At 41.1% G+C, this 15764-nt stretch overlaps 1 protein-coding gene across 2 annotated transcripts; it reads right to left on the bottom strand.

The window, feature by feature from the left end:
• Positions 1-253: 253 nt before the first annotated feature.
• appl1 (adaptor protein, phosphotyrosine interaction, PH domain and leucine zipper containing 1) lies at positions 254-15662 on the bottom strand. Of its 2 annotated transcripts, none has more exons than XM_077603641.1 (21): positions 15467-15662; positions 14733-14831; positions 14595-14654; positions 14276-14347; positions 14102-14189; positions 13989-14030; positions 13309-13367; positions 13097-13243; positions 12933-13015; positions 12059-12220; positions 11802-11987; positions 4815-4857; positions 4590-4738; positions 4300-4467; positions 3644-3693; positions 3396-3570; positions 2706-2742; positions 2501-2629; positions 2374-2424; positions 1667-1756; positions 254-1558 (listed from the first exon to the last, which is right to left on the bottom strand). In XM_077603641.1, exons 1-21 carry the CDS (start codon positions 15518-15520, stop codon positions 1397-1399), a joined length of 2106 nt encoding a protein of 701 aa, XP_077459767.1. In that variant the 5' UTR covers positions 15521-15662; the 3' UTR covers positions 254-1396. The 2 variants fall into 2 exon arrangements, with proteins under 2 accessions (XP_077459767.1, XP_077459768.1); XM_077603642.1 differs by having other exon boundaries at positions 11802-11990; positions 15467-15661.
• Positions 15663-15764: the final 102 nt, after the last annotated feature.

The raw sequence follows: 15764 nt of genomic DNA, 5'->3' as shown, positions 1-15764 counted from the left end.
CCAAAAAGCAAAATAGATCAATTTTGAATTGAAATAAAAAAGGCTAATCTAATTAAAAACTGAATTAAAAGTTCAAATATGATATTTGAATGGAAATAAATAAAAATGGATTTAAAAATAAATTTGTCAATTTTTATAATGGAAAAAAGTTGATTATAATTAAAATATATACAAATAAAAGAACTGAAAGAATCAAAAAGTTAAAAACAAAAACAAATATTTGAATAGAAATTTATAACGCTTGAGCCAGACGGATGGAGTTAGTGCTTTATTCGTCTTTAAAAACTTTTTTTTGTCAAAATGACAAACGTGAGATATTAATCATGAAGCATATCTTTACAGTTCAACAACATGGCGTCAAAGGTAAAGTGCCCAAGTTTCAACACCAATGAAATCATCAGTAAACTTTTTTCCCTACTTTCAGCAACTTGTTTTTATTTTATTTTTATTTTTTATTTCAACAGAGCTGTAAAACCGTCAAATATCACTTAAATCAATAAGTCTTAAAATTTAACGTGCTTACCACGTGCCTGTTTGGACGTAATAATTTTTAAATGTATCTTAATTGACAGAAATATTTTTCTTTCTTATTTAATATGTAAGCAAGCAATTATTTTTTGTTCTATTATTTATGGTATTTTCTGCAAATATTTGTGAGTATATATTTGTACAATAACTATTTCAATTTTATTATATATTTTTGTTTTATTTGCTATTTTATGTTTTTTTTCCCCCAAAAAATATTATTATCGGCAGACCAGTTTGGGGAGAAGTTTCAGGTGTCCAGTAATTGGCCGAATCTGCCACAAGAGGGCACCAAAAATGTACCCATAACGGCAGAATGCCAAATTACGAGTCCGAAATTATCACTTATTTGGGTCTTTTGCCGAGAAAACGCACCTTATGGAGAAGCACTACCAATTTCGTCATACACAGTTTCTGGGTGTGACGACAATTAGGCTTTTGTTGTTGATGATGACGACAGGGTCCGATTATTATTATGTTATGTTATGTTATGTTATTTAAAAGTACTATCCAAAAGAAACACATTTTTCACTTGACGATGCGATTAACTGAAACTAATATCGCGAGATTAAAATTTGCCACGATTGCCCAGCCCTAATTTTCTGCGACATTATTCTTGCTATTTTCTAATATGTCCCTGCAATGATAATAATAAAATCAATAAAAACTGTTTGGAAAGCAAAATGGACGTTTAACCTGTACATGAAAATTAGGGGGGAAAATAGATTTAGAGTCAGCGGTATAAAAAGCATTTTTGGATACATGGACTAAAATAAAAGTCAATAGGGAAGTGGTTTTTCAACTCATCCCTGGACGGACGGATGGACGGGCGCCGATTCCTGAGTTGGTACCCGTTCTTTAGCCGCCGTGGCTAGGCTTCCGACTCGCCTGTTTTCTTGCCCTCCTCCCCGCCGCCGGCGTCGCTGTCGTCTTCCGATTGGCTGTTGCTCAGGACCACAAATTGCCCGTCGGCGCCGGAGGAGTTGGCGGGACGGCTGGACGCGGCGATGAGGCGGCTTTGCGCCTCCAAGTCCTGGAGTACAGCCACAAATAAACAAATCGGCCAGGATCAAACCAATCGTCTGTTGACAGTCTTACTTTGAAATGCTTCTAAATATTTTATTTAGAAAAAATACGGCACCTTCTCGATCTGTCTCTGCTTGCTCAGCTCTTCCTGTTGCTTCTCTTTGGCTTTGTCCTGCTCCTTGCGTTTCTCCGCCGCCTCGCGGTCCTGCAAAAGTCGGTCGAAGTGTTCCGAAACAGACGAGCTAGCCACCGCGGAACAATAGCATCGAGCTAACGCAAAAAAAAGAAAAGATAGCTAAAGTAAGCATTGACAAAGCCGCTATGCTAACATACGGAAGAATAGCATTAAGCTAACACTAAGAAAAAAAAGATAGCTACAGTAAGCTTTGACAAAGTTACTATGCTAACATATGGAAGAAGAACATCAAGCTAACATTAAGAAAAAAAGATAGCTACAGTAAGCGTTGACAAAGCCGCTATGCTAACATAGAAAAGAATAGCATCAAGCTAATACTAAGAAAAAAAGATAGCTACAGTAAACGTTGAAAATCTGTTATGCTAACATACGGAAGTATAGCATCAAGCTAACGCGAAGAAAAAAAAGATGGCTACAGTAAGCGTTGACAAAGCCGCTATGCTAAAATACGGAAGAATAGCATCAAGCTAATGCTAAGAAAAAAGCCAATGTTAAAATATCTACGTAGGTGGGAACGTTTTTTGATGAGGCCGTTTTTTTAAGGACAAAAAAAAACGATTACTTGTCTCGAACGTAGATTTTTGTGCTCTCTGTGGTGTGGATTCGATGGCGAATTTGAAACTCACCACGGCAGAGTGGAGGGCGATCTGCTTGGCCAACTCGATGCTGTCGCAGATCTGAAAGGAAATTATGCATTCGTCTTCATTCATTCGCTCCGTCCATTTCCATGGTAAGAGTTCAAACGGGTCGAACCTTTTCGCCGTCGTCGTTGGACTCCAGGACGTAGCAGACGGCGCGGCCGGCGGCGCCGTGCAAGACCAAGCCCAAAAGCCGTTTGTTGTCCTGATGGGACGACGACTGGAGCACGCTGGACACGGGGAACTGCAAGAACATATCGGTTGGAAGGCGGGAACCCGGCCGCGAAACCATCCGCCTGCGCCGGATCTCCTGGACTCACCCCAAGTCGGGTCACTTGGGTCTGGGGGTCGATGAGTCTGGAGAAAAGGGGGCGGGGATTTTTTAAATTCTTCTCGTTCTCATCATCAACATTATTATTACTGTATTTTCTCGCATATAAGCCGTATTTTTAACAAAAAAAAAATGATGACTGAATCAAGGGTAAGGCTTATATGTGCACAAGAATTGCTATACTCTTTCACCAGTAGATGTCGGCAAAGTAACATTTACTATTTGTTGGTTATTTTCTGTTTTGCAGTAAGAAAACAACCATTACTGGATGAATTGATGATATTGACCCTCATAAAGTGCTTTTGATTTATACAGTATCTCAGAAATCGCACATACAATGATTTTTCTTAAGATTTTCCCTTCAAAGTAACACATTTGTACTCCCTATTAAAACAAAGAATATGGAGGTGAAAATTGTCAATCATGGGACGGCTTATACGCGAGAAATGGTAAAATTAAACCATTTTAAGGCATTTTTAAGGGTGCAGCTTATACGCAGGGGCGGCTTGTATGCGAGTAAATACGGTATGTTTGTCATCAGTGTGTGGAAATGGCAAATGTTTACCCTATTTTCCGGTATATGTTAAAAATAACCGAGTCTGACCCATGTGAGATTGAGTGGGCCTGAATGGGGCGGAGCTTTTTGCTTAAAGGTGGATGGCGCCGGCGAGGGAATTACTTGAGGGTGTCGCAGGTGACCAGCAGGTGCGACTCGGTCATCCTGAAGATGTTGTGAATGGCGCGCGCCGCCAAGATCTGCCTCATAGTCTCGGGGATGACGTCGGCCGATTCGGCGTTCTTCACCTCCACGCAGCCCAGGAAACGGACGATGAACAGCTGGTGCAGGATGGAGTCTGAAAGCGACCAAAAAGAGAATGGAAATGCTTCTCCGGGCCACAGGCGGCGACAACGAGATCACGAGCGTACCTTGGTCGTCTTCCGTCCCGTCGCCGGACTCGCCAAACGGGTTGCTTCTTCTGCGGGGACAACCAGAGAATGTTGAATGTTCAAAACAATCCACATTTCGATGTGAACCATCTTGATGTCCATAGCAATTCACAGTCCTCTTGATGCGAACCACAGTCATTACTTTTGCAAGAGATGTATTAAAATGCCCTTTGTATTAATGTCAATAACTATTCGTTGCAAGCACATATAATATAATAATATTGATACAATCTATAATAATGATAAACCTAATAATAGAATTCTTTGAAAAAATTAATAAGACCGCAAAACCTGGAAATATTAATTTAAAAAAATGACAGCTCAATATGAAGAATACTACAGATAGAGACAAAACATAGCAAAAAAAAGACTTCTCGATTTTAAAACATGCAAAAAACCCAAAGAATTAAGCAAAGTTAACTTCATTGAATTCCTTCTTTTTTCAATGCATGCCAAATTGTTTGAATTGATATTCAAATTGTCAATTTTTGGGACACCTGTTTTTATGGATGACCATGACTCAAGGCTTTTTAATGAGAAAGATTTTTTTTTTGCGATTCCCATTTTGAAGATAAGGGCTCTCAACATGAATGAATTTGATTGAAAATTGGTCCACAAATGGATTGATGGCGTACCTGCCGGTCGGCGGCACCGTCTTGCCGTGGCCGGCGTTCTCCTCGCTGACGGGGGAAATGATGTCAAACTGGATGGGCGTCTCCGGGGCCACCAGGGCGTCCAAGCTGAGGGCGGGCGACGACTCGGAACCCGCCGAGCTGATGCTTCCCGTTCTCACGGCGCGGATCCTGCGGTGCAAAGAGAAAAACATAAATAAATAAAAATCAACTGACAGAACAAAGACAGATTTTGGTTCGCAAAGTACGGCGACATATTTGGACATATATATGGTCACTGAGGGTGTCGCGACCTGGCCGGGCGGGCGCCGTCGTGTCTCTGCTGGAAGGACGGCGAGGGAGTGACGGCCCGGATGGCCGATTGGTTGACTCTGGCCGCCACCTCTTCGGCGTTCTCGCTCAGGTAAATGCGCCTGGAGATGTTGTTGACGGTGGCGATCCACTGGAAGGAGCATAAAATGGCAATGGGAGAAGGTCCCGCCACAGGAAGCGGTGTGGTCTCATCCCTCCACACTCACCTCCTCGCAGTCCTTCCTGCTCTCTGCCTGCAGGATCGCCGTTCTGGAAAAAAAATAAAACATAAAATCAAAACCATGGGCATTTTTCTCCAATAATTCCCTCATTGCCTGCCACCCATTTTTACAAAATGCTCGTGTTGACATTGTTAGATCAGTGATGCTATTTTATGACCATATTTTCTCGGATATATGCCATATTTAACGCAAGACAATGTGCCGATACGCTCATTAATTTCAAACTAGAGAAAAGATAAACAGATAAAAAGCTTAACATTTTTTAAGGGTACGGCTTTGTTGGAATTATTTTATATAAGTTATCCTGATTCTGGTATGACTGTTGAAATGTTAGTTAATAGAATGAGAGTGTCTTGACCCCCTGGGAAAAGTTTCACCTTATTCAACAAAGAGGAACTACCCAGGGGGGCGGACGCCTGTCTGTTGGACTGTTTTGTGAGGGTTGCAAGGTATCAGGAGGGAGACTGTAAAGATGTTATCTCGAAGGGGCATATGGTCATGATCAAAGAACCTTTGGTAACTGGGAGAGAACTATCTCTCCCTTGATCAGCTTGAAACTTCCTGTAACTTGGACACTCCCAAAACACAATAAGAGAATAGGCGAGGGGAGATTTTCTTCAGAGTGTTTCGAAGGGCTGAGACGCGGACGGTCCTGAGAACCTCTCATTTTTTAAATAAAGTTAACTCAAATTCTCTGTGCTTTCCTTCTTCACAGGTTGGTGAAACAAATGTTTGGTGTTTGAACCTAACATTTAATTGGTCCTTCGAGCCGGATTCCAAGATACCGGACGATCCCAGCGGGTGAGCAAGATCCAGAAAAGTCTGTGGCCACAGCATAAAGATCCTTTTTCCAGGACTGTTTCTTCCTTACGGGCTGGGGTCCAAAGGTTGAAGGGATACCGAGGACGCAGAGAATCGTGAGTAAAATTTTGTTTAAAAAGGAATGAATGAAGGCGTAACAGACCCCTTTAGTTGCAAAGACTAATTAAACTCTGTAAAAGTAAAATTAAAGAAATAAACCCTGAGAATCCTAGGCCCTATCAGGTAAAATTCAAACAACAAACATCCGCGGCGTAACAGACACCCTTAGTTGCAAAAGACTAATTAAACTCTGTAAAGGATATCGGAGTCCAAGTTGTATTGAACAAACAATAACCAGAAATTCGTGGCGTAACAGACACCCTTAGTTGCAAAAGACTAATTAAACTCTGTAAAGGTTTGCGGAGCCTTGGTTGCGAATTAAAAGGAGTGAACGTGCAAAAAAGTGTGTATGGAAATACATTTTACCATTTGGTGATTTGTATCTCATATCAAACAACAGGAGACAAATGTCGACTTTTAGTGGATGTATGTAGACATGAGACTCCGCCTGAAAAGGTTGAAGTGAGTTTACCACTAAAGGAATTTATCGACATCCTGTTGTCTAAACCCAGTGTTAGTGCACTATAGGTGCAAAGACCCACTGGGACTAAATTTTATTCAAAAATGGGTAAAGTACAAAGTAAAACAAGTAAAAAAGAGGAATTCCTCTCGGAACTTGCGTCTAAAGACTGGAAGATAGTTCATAGAGAGGATCCCGACGCGGTGGAATCCTTGCGTTATTGGGTAAAAAAAATATGGGTTCACCGGTAGACTAATAATAAAAGATATCCGTGAACTACAACAAAAAATCGAAAAATCGTGTAACAAAAAACGAAGTAAAATGCAAAAACAAGGTTATGATCAAACCAAAGCGTGGTTGCGAATAGCAGGGCAAATAGAAGAGGTTGAGAAAGTAGCTAAACAAAAAAGAGAAGAGATAACTATATTAGGCCTGTTAAAAAACAGTGGTCCCTCTTCAGCTCTCCTCGTGCGAGGCTCCACACGCAAGCGGGGAGCACGACGACGAGGGGGGGGAAAGGGGGCCTGCTGGTCGTGCGGCAAAGAGGGCCACATAGCCAGGGAATGCGGGGGCAACCCTCCCCGCGCACAGCGACGACATGATAGCGCACGACTAAAACAGGAGGTAGCAAAACAAATGGTTAACAAAAGTAAGGGGATAGATAGATAAAAAAGGTGGTGAAACCCCCCTTCACAGATGCGGACCCCCCTCAAGATAAGCACACTCTTTGCAAACAAAAGGAGAGGGGGGGGGGGGTCGCCCATACAGTTTACTGCTCCCTTCACACCAAAGACAAAGGGCAGGAAAGACTACCACAAGAGAGACAGAGATAGTTGATAGTGTTATGATATATTAGTGAAAAAAATATGGGTCTTTTATTAAACACTAAAATTTATATTAGGAAATGCCTAGTGAAAGATTATTTTCCCTAAATTGTAATTGAGGTAATAGTGAGCACAGAAAATGGCTCTTATTTTAAATAAAACCGCCTTCTTAGAGCGGATAGGAATTCAGCCAGAGCTTTAACTTTTGTTTTAGAAATATGAGAGTGATTTGCGATTTAGACTTAAGTATTAAGAATCATCCAAATTATTAATGATATCAAACATGAAAACAATGCAGAAATGGCATTTATCCAAATTATTAGGTAAATTTAGATAAAATAATTAATTTAGGATAGGCATGATTTCCCTAGGACGGAAGAGGCATGAAATGTTTTTCGGTGCACAGGAAAACATTCCTTGTTTTGCCCGGAACAGGTGAATATGCTTTAGCGTGGTTCATATTAATGACTATTAGAATATTAATTGCATTAGCATCAAACAGTTGATGTCAACCAAACAACATTAACCTATTTCTTTTGAGAATGATTAGGCTGATAGCACAGCAAAAAGGTGGTTAGCTGCCAAGAAGCCCCAGACTGGGGATGGCTCTTCACCAGTGATGAAAAATTGCAGACCACTGATTTTTGAAAATGAGTGTAAATGAATGGTTGTTTGTTTGTCTTTTTGTGTTTCTAATTGGCCGACCATCAAGATATAATCAATCAGATATCAAGGTGGAAAATAATTTAGAAATTTGAAATCAAATTTTGATGAAAATTATGGAAAATTGTTTAGTCAAATGAAATTTTAATGGTAAAAGCAGCAGTACTCCAAACGTGAAATTTGAAGTGGAGAAACAAATCTGCTATGCAAAATTTAGGAGCACTGAAAAGACAGTGCTTGATACCAAATTCCAAAGTACTATTGATTTATTGTGATAATGGCATCCAAATTGTGTTAACAGAATAATTGACTGAATTGACAAAAGTTTCCATATTTCGTTCCGAAAAAGAAAAAAAATATATGGAAATCTAATTTAGTGGAATATACCAAACACCATTATTAACTACACGATTGGAATTGGAGGATGAGGCTAAACATATGTCTGCATAAAAGAAAAAACTTTAAAGAAACGCATTAATTTTGGGTTGGCAGAGGGAGATTGCATTTCTCAACAGGAAACATGATGAGCAACCCAGGATGAGAGTGCAAATGTTCCTGACCAAACCAGCAGACATGAAAATAGCGGATCCATTTTGTGCTCTGTAAGAAGGTTCTCTCAGTTGAAACGTATGACGAGACAGGTAAGATAAATTTTTGACGTAATCAGATAAAATGGCAAGCACTCCAATATTGATTGGAAAGATTATTGCTCGGGGAGCAATGCTGTAAGCCATAAGGAACTTTTTATATTGGTTTTATTGTCTCCATATAAAAAAAAAGCGTTTCAATTGAGACTACACCTTCTTACAGATAGTTAAAGTAAACAATTGTGACTAGATCTTCTTACATATTTTTAAAGTAAACAATTAGAGAGAAAAGAGAAACTACAATGGATAGAAATGTAACTAGAATTTAATTTTATGCCTGAATATTGGAAAAATATTGATTAAGAAAGTTTTATAGGAGATGATTGGCAAACTCCGAAGACAATGGAATGTTACATTTGATAATAAGACTACTAGATTGGGATATTTTGAAAAATTAAAAAACACTGAGGTTAATATGCAACGCAATACACATTGTTAAATGAATTGGGACTTGATTAGTATGCATTTTAAAAGTAATGGGCTTTAATTGCTCTAAAGGATACAATTATGTTAAAAATATTGACCCTGACAAACAAGGGGTGATTACATTTTACTGGGTTCAATTCTATTTAGAATTATAAATGTGTGCATTTTGTTTCTGAATATTAATTGATGTGAATCTAAACTGTTACAGAGAACGGGAAAGCTGTTTTCCTGAGGAGAAAGCAGCCTGGTTTGCTTTTTGTATTTTTCCTATTCTTAGTATGATTAGTTAATTTGTGTAATTGTAGGAAAGAGGAAAAAACAAATATGGGTTTTGATCTTAACAAGGAAACAGTGTTCAAAATAGAATATCAGCTAGCATGTTTAATTTTGACTGATAAGGTATTTAAATTTTCACAAACATAATGATGAATGTTAAGCACGTGTTAAAGACAACGACAGAACACAGCAGCATACACAACAACAAAACTGAGCCGATCTCAAGAAGTCAGCAGACGAACTGTACAAAGCTAAAGGCCTACCGTGCCTACCAAAAATGTATTCCATAATTGAGCCATAAATGTCTCAACAGGGGGGAGGTATGGTGAAGAGGTATAAATACCTATTTTAAAATTTTTGTAGGAACTGTTTAATTTGTTATTTTATTGATCTGTAAAGAACATGGGATCTCCAGAATCATCTGGAGTGACAATGGAGCTCATTTTTCAAACAGCATAGTGCAAAACATGGCAAAACAACTGGTAGAACTAGCTTGAGATTAACACCTTTTGAGATAGTTATTGGAAGACCATTCAAAGAACATGTAAGGTGCCGTGATCTTTTTGTCTATCTTGCAGGAGGTGGTGTAGCCAGGTGACTGGATCCTGATCCGAGTCATAAAAGTGAAGTCCTGGTTCTCTCCACGATGGGAAGACCCATTCGTGGCCCAACTCACCAACCTCCACAGCAGCAAAGATCACTGAAAAGTCAAAGTCGATTCATCAGGTCAAGAGTTCGAGACAGGTGACTCTGAGTGGACTAAGTCGGACGGTGTCAAAACCCTTGTCCGTGAAGAAACTCATCTGACGTCTACTCACCAGCCACGAGCACCCCTCACTTAACCCTGACCTCCCATAGACTTTGCACCTCTATACAGAAGCCACAGTGAAAGCTGTTGTCATCCACATCACAGTGACTGGACTGTCAGTGACAGCCTGGGCGTATCTGAACGCCCCGCCCACAGAGCCTCGAGTTGGAAAACAAGTGCAGGAAACGTCCTGCCTCAACACTGGAAAGGCAGAGCCAAGCGGTCCGCTCCTGGATGGGGAGCCGGGGACCCAACCTACATCGACAGCATCGGGGTTCCCCGAGGTGTGCCGGATGAGTGTAGACTCGCTAACCAAATGGCAGCTGGTTTTGAATCATTCCTGTGTTGGTGGTGTACTATTAACAAAAATGTGGACAGAATCAACTACATCCATTACAATGTGCAACGACTGGGGAACAGGACGGAGGAAGGGTTTGCAGCCATCCATGAACAGTTGTCGGTGACCTCCTGGAGGGTCTTCGATCCCTCAACAGCAAGATGAAAGAACATTCTGGAATCGACAACTCAATGTGGGGCGAATTTGGTAGCATGTTTGGCAGATACAAACAGTTGATTGTATCAGTTTTAATGTCAATCGCTGTTTATGCTGCCATTCTCACAACTTGTGGATGTTGTTGCATTCCCTGTATTCGTACGTTATGTGAAAGGTTAATAACAAATGCTATACAACCAGTCAAATCAGAAATGTATGCCTTATTGACATCTGGAGGCGAACCACGGGATGATGACGACGCCGACGCATCTGGGGTTGAGGAGGAAATGCAGTTCATTGGACTGCCTGACATGTTCCCAGATGCTAAACACTATGCCTTGTTGACTTTTGAGTGTAACGTTTTTCTGTTATTTTTGTGATCCTGTAATGTGAAAATCTGAAAAGAAGAGGTTATGGATGATGATATTTTATAGCAGAATCCGGATAAACAGGAGGGTTATGTTGGAATTATTTTATATAAGTTATCCTGATTCTGGTATGACTGTTGAAATGTTAGTTAATAGAATGAGAGTGTCTTGACCCCCTGGGAAAAGTTTCACCTTATTCAACAAAGAGGAACTACCCAGGGGGGCGGACGCCTGTCTGTTGGACTGTTTTGTGAGGGTTGCAAGGTATCAGGAGGGAGACTGTAAAGATGTTATCTCGAAGGGGCATATGGTCATGATCAAAGAACCTTTGGTAACTGGGAGAGAACTATCTCTCCCTTGATCAGCTTGAAACTTCCTGTAACTTGGACACTCCCAAAACACAATAAGAGAATAGGCGAGGGGAGATTTTCTTCAGAGTGTTTCGAAGGGCTGAGACGCGGACGGTCCTGAGAACCTCTCATTTTTTAAATAAAGTTAACTCAAATTCTCTGTGCTTTCCTTCTTCACAGGTTGGTGAAACAAATGTTTGGTGTTTGAACCTAACAGGCTTATACACGGATGCGGCTAATATGTGAGAAAATACGCTATTTTAAAAGGGAACTTATGAGGCACCTGTGTCAAAGTGGCGGCCCAGGGGCCAAATCTGGCCCGCCGCATCATTTTGTGTGGCCCGGGAAAGTGGCGACTTTCTGTTTTAGGATCAAATTAAAATGAAGAGTATAGATGTATATTACATTTCCTGATTTTCCCCCTTTTAAATCAATAATTGTCATTTTTTAATCATTTTTTTATGTGTTTTTAGTTCAAAAATAATTTTGTAAAACCTAAAAGTATATATAAAAAAAGCTAAAATAAACATTGTTTTAGATCTATAAAAAACGAAATATTCAAGGCTTTTAATCCATTTATTTAAAAAAATCTAAATATTATATCTAAAATGGTCCGGCCCACGTGAAATCAAGTTGACGTTAAAGCGGCCCGCGAACCAACCCGAGTCTGACACCCTTTAAATAAAAGGGAACCTCGAAGATAAAAGCATGCCCGCTTTCACTTTTGGCGCCTTACTTCTTGCCGTCGAAGGCGGTGACCTGGAAGCAAAAGCGTCGGTCGTCGCAGTCGACGGCCATGACGGAGGCGTTGTCCAGGTCGGTCACCAGGCCGCCGGCCACCTGGCCTCGGCCCTGCTGCATCAGGTTTCCGCCCTGCGTGAAGAAGTACTGGCGCTCCCACGACGTGGACACCAGGCCCGTCCTACTGCGGAGAGACGGACAGATGTGGGTTCCGGAATGGTCCCACCGACCGAGTTTGTGTTTGAGACTTACTTGCGAATGTAGAGGTAGCCCTGCTTTTGGGTGAGGTTGCGACAAACGGGCGAGTGCAGCGGGTCCGGGTCGCAAGGAGCGTAGAGCGCCTCGCACGATCTCTCCATCTGTTCCACGCTCTCCTGCATGCGCTCCGTCTCCCTCTCCATCTCGCGCCGCACGCTGACGGCAAAGGAAACGTTGGTCAGTTCCCAAGATTTGTTTTTCTCTAGCCGAGATGGCCCCTCCCACCATTTTGGTCTATCACTCGTAAATGTCCAATCCATTTGAGGAAAAACGGTTGAGAAATAAGATCGTGATGACTTCATTTTAATCTCGCCGCATTGACTTTGATAGGAATATCGCCCCTACCAACATGGCCGCCCTGAAATTTTTTTGTTAGGGGTCACGACGGGTCTTTTGGTTTTTCTGCCGGGAAGTTCAATAAACTTGAAGGAAACGTTCACCGGTTCCCAATATTTGTTTTTCTCCAGTCGAGATGGCCCCTCCCACCATTTTGGTCTATCACTCGTAAGCGTCCAATCCGTTTGAAAAAGATTGGATGTCTGGTGTCACTGAATAACAAAAGCTGATGAGTTTAATTTTAATCAAATTACTATCTGAGGAAAAACAGTTGAGAAATAAGATCGTGATGACTTCATTTAAATCTCGCCGCATTGACTTTGATAGGAACATCGCCCCTACCAATATGGCCGCCGTGAAGTTTTTTTGTTAGGGCTCACGACGGGTCTTTTGGTGCTTCTGCCGGGAAGTTCAATAAACTTTTCCGTTTCTCGTCGTCCAATCCATTTGAAGTGGGAGGGAGTCAACCGCTGCCACCCTTCCGCTTCAAACAGATTGGACATCTACGGCGGCTTACAACTGGTCTCCTTACTTTTGTACGCTGGTGCCGATGGTGGCCAGGAATTCCTCCCACTGCTGGCTGAGGTTTTCCGAGCCCATCTTGAAGAAACTGATCTGCGGAGAAAAAAAAAGTTTTTATTTTATTTTACTTTATTTCTTTTTTTTAAACGCCAGGCGTCCATTTTGGGACGGCACCTGCGCCTGCATGTAACCCAGCAGCGGCTCCAACAGCGCCGTCTTCTTCTTGTACTGCAGCGTGTTGAGGGAGCAGAAGTAGTGCATCATGGTCTGGTGCTGCTTCTTGCGCGACGTGTACACGTCCTCCACCGCCTCGGCTCGCATCTGGGGCATCACCGGCCAAGCGTGTGGGTTTCCAGCGGGTGACTTTGAGCGCTTTGACGGGCTACCTTGTCATTGTCCTTCCTCTTGGACAGGCGGCTGTATCGGTTGATGGCCGTGTCGTGATCTGCGGAGACCACAACGCTTTGGGTGAGGAGCTCCCTCTAGGGATTTGATTTGACATTTTTGTGATTTGAGAGATTTAGATTAAAAAATATATCCCTGTCTTTTTAAAAGTCTATAAAAATAGGATTCCGCAATTTACAGAGATATTAAGTTGCAAAATTCTCACATTGATTTACAATCCGGCTCACATGCTGGAAAAAAGAGTGCACTTCTACTCCCGTCTACTAGAGGGCAGCAACGTCAAAAGCTTGGTATTAAATTGAATTAAATTGAAAGCATCATTAACAAATACAATGAGATTTAAAGCTTTCACCACAAAGTGCACAAATAACAACAAAAAACAAAGATATGTATTGATTATTTAATAATTAATGTTTGTTTGTCGTTGTTATTTGTGCACATCCCTACTTATTTATGTTGTTGACTACTCATTTATTTATTACTTATTTATTGATTACTTAAGTAATCGTCGATTACTTAGGTAATCAATAAATAGTCAAAATAATAAATAAAATAGATAATAAAAAATGTTCTGACCTGGCATTTATTTTTTATTTTTTAATTGATTAGAAACCAAAAACAAACATTGTACGTTAAAGTAAGAGTAAAAAAAGGAATTTACCATCACTGGACATTTGGAAGACTTCCTTCAGGGTGAGGATCTCTACACAGACAGAATTATATGATATTTTCCCGTGTAAAAATAAGTCACGAGAAGATATGACGTGCAAGTACCCTTGAGGTCTCTCTCTTTGAACTGCGTTATGGGGAACATCATGGCATCGGCGAGCTGGGTGGACAAGACGGCGTGGCAGGAGCTTAGCTGGAGAGAAGAAGACGACGTTTGGACGCCTGAACGGGAGGTTCAAAAAAATAAAATAAAAAAAATAAATAAAAAAGATGACTCACCTCGTCAATGACTTTGGCAAATTGCTGCAGGGTGGAGCTCATCACCTCGTCGTCGCCCCCTAAAGGAAATCGCTAGCAATACGGAATGATTGCGTTACGTTAAGAAAATATCGTCAAAGACAGATTAGACAAAAAAATTAAAATGTTAAGGATAAATAAATGTTAAATTTGCACCAACCATAAATATATTTTACAAAAAAAAGTATATTTCCCATTTTCGTGTTTGCCAGATACCATATGTTGGCAAGAAATAAAATTAAGACAAAAATGTGTTTGAAAATGCAAATACATGTTTTTAATTTTTAAGAAAATCCCAAACCTGTTTGTCGTATTCTTTAAGCAGCCGAGAGGTGAGATGGGTCGCGGCGCTCAACTCGTTCTAAAAAGCGCAAAGCGTTAGCAAGACCTCTCGATGCAATGTACTCATGTGTGTGCAAGTGTGTCTCTTTTGGTTTACCTGGGCGTCATAAATCCTGTGCATGGCCTGATAAAGCATGGAGCAGTAGTCGGACATGACCGCCGTGTCCTCCTCAAACACTCCCAGCAAAGAGCGCGTCTGAAAAAAAATACAATAAGTTAACTACAAGATGCCATTTTCACAGATTTTTCAGTCACTTCCTTGCTAATTCACTGGCCCAATCCATCTAGCGTCATTAATGGTATTGAAAAATTACAATTTACAGCCAGTCTTCCCACTTTAAATCCACAAATGTCTCTCATTTGTACATTTCTGGTCACTTCCTATTGATTTAGAGACACTAGTCTTTCTGGTATTCCGTTTCAGTGTTTCAAGTGGCAATATGCTAGTTACTGTGTGGCTAATGAATTAGCAATTTATATTTTATGAACAATGGTTCGTATAACGCCGTCAATAGCAGTCAATGAGTTAGTTAAAAGCAGGAAGTTACGTGACGTCACCGACACAGGTGTTGCTTGTCCACCCATTTATTACACGGTAACAGGATGACATGCCCATGAAAATAAGAAAAAAAACGTAAATAAGGAAAAGACCATTGTCGTAAGGGTGACAATTAGCTAGCTCGTCGCAGCTTCGTAATGAAAACCGCAGTTAGCATGTGGCTAGCTGTCGGCAAATAGTAATATTAGCGTAGCATCAAGCTAGAGCGGCTAGCGCTAGCACGTAAGCGTCAAGCTTGACAAGTCAGTGCGTCTCTTTTTTTTCTCCTTCACCTGCGGGCTGTCCTCCAAAGTCTCTTCGATGGGTAGCTTCTCTATCCCGGGCATGGCTGCTGCTTGAAGATGGGTGACAACCGAGCAGGAAAAAAGACGAGAAATTAGCCCGTCAACTCCCACTCTGGAGATTTTTAGAGGGGAGGCAACGCGGAATTGACCACAACAGCCAGAAATGTATTCGCCTTGGGTCAACTGGATTCCGATTGGACATACGGGAGCGTCTTAGATAATGATTGGAGGGAGAAAATGTGCGAGCTTTTGATTGGCTTTCGGTTTTACGAGAAACTGCGCCGTT

This window comes from Stigmatopora argus, chromosome 6, assembly GCF_051989625.1.
Source record: "Stigmatopora argus isolate UIUO_Sarg chromosome 6, RoL_Sarg_1.0, whole genome shotgun sequence".
Taxonomy (NCBI): Eukaryota; Metazoa; Chordata; class Actinopteri; order Syngnathiformes; family Syngnathidae; genus Stigmatopora; species Stigmatopora argus.
The sequence above is the reverse complement of the archived record's forward strand: the minus strand, read 5'-3'. Positions and strand labels throughout refer to the sequence as shown.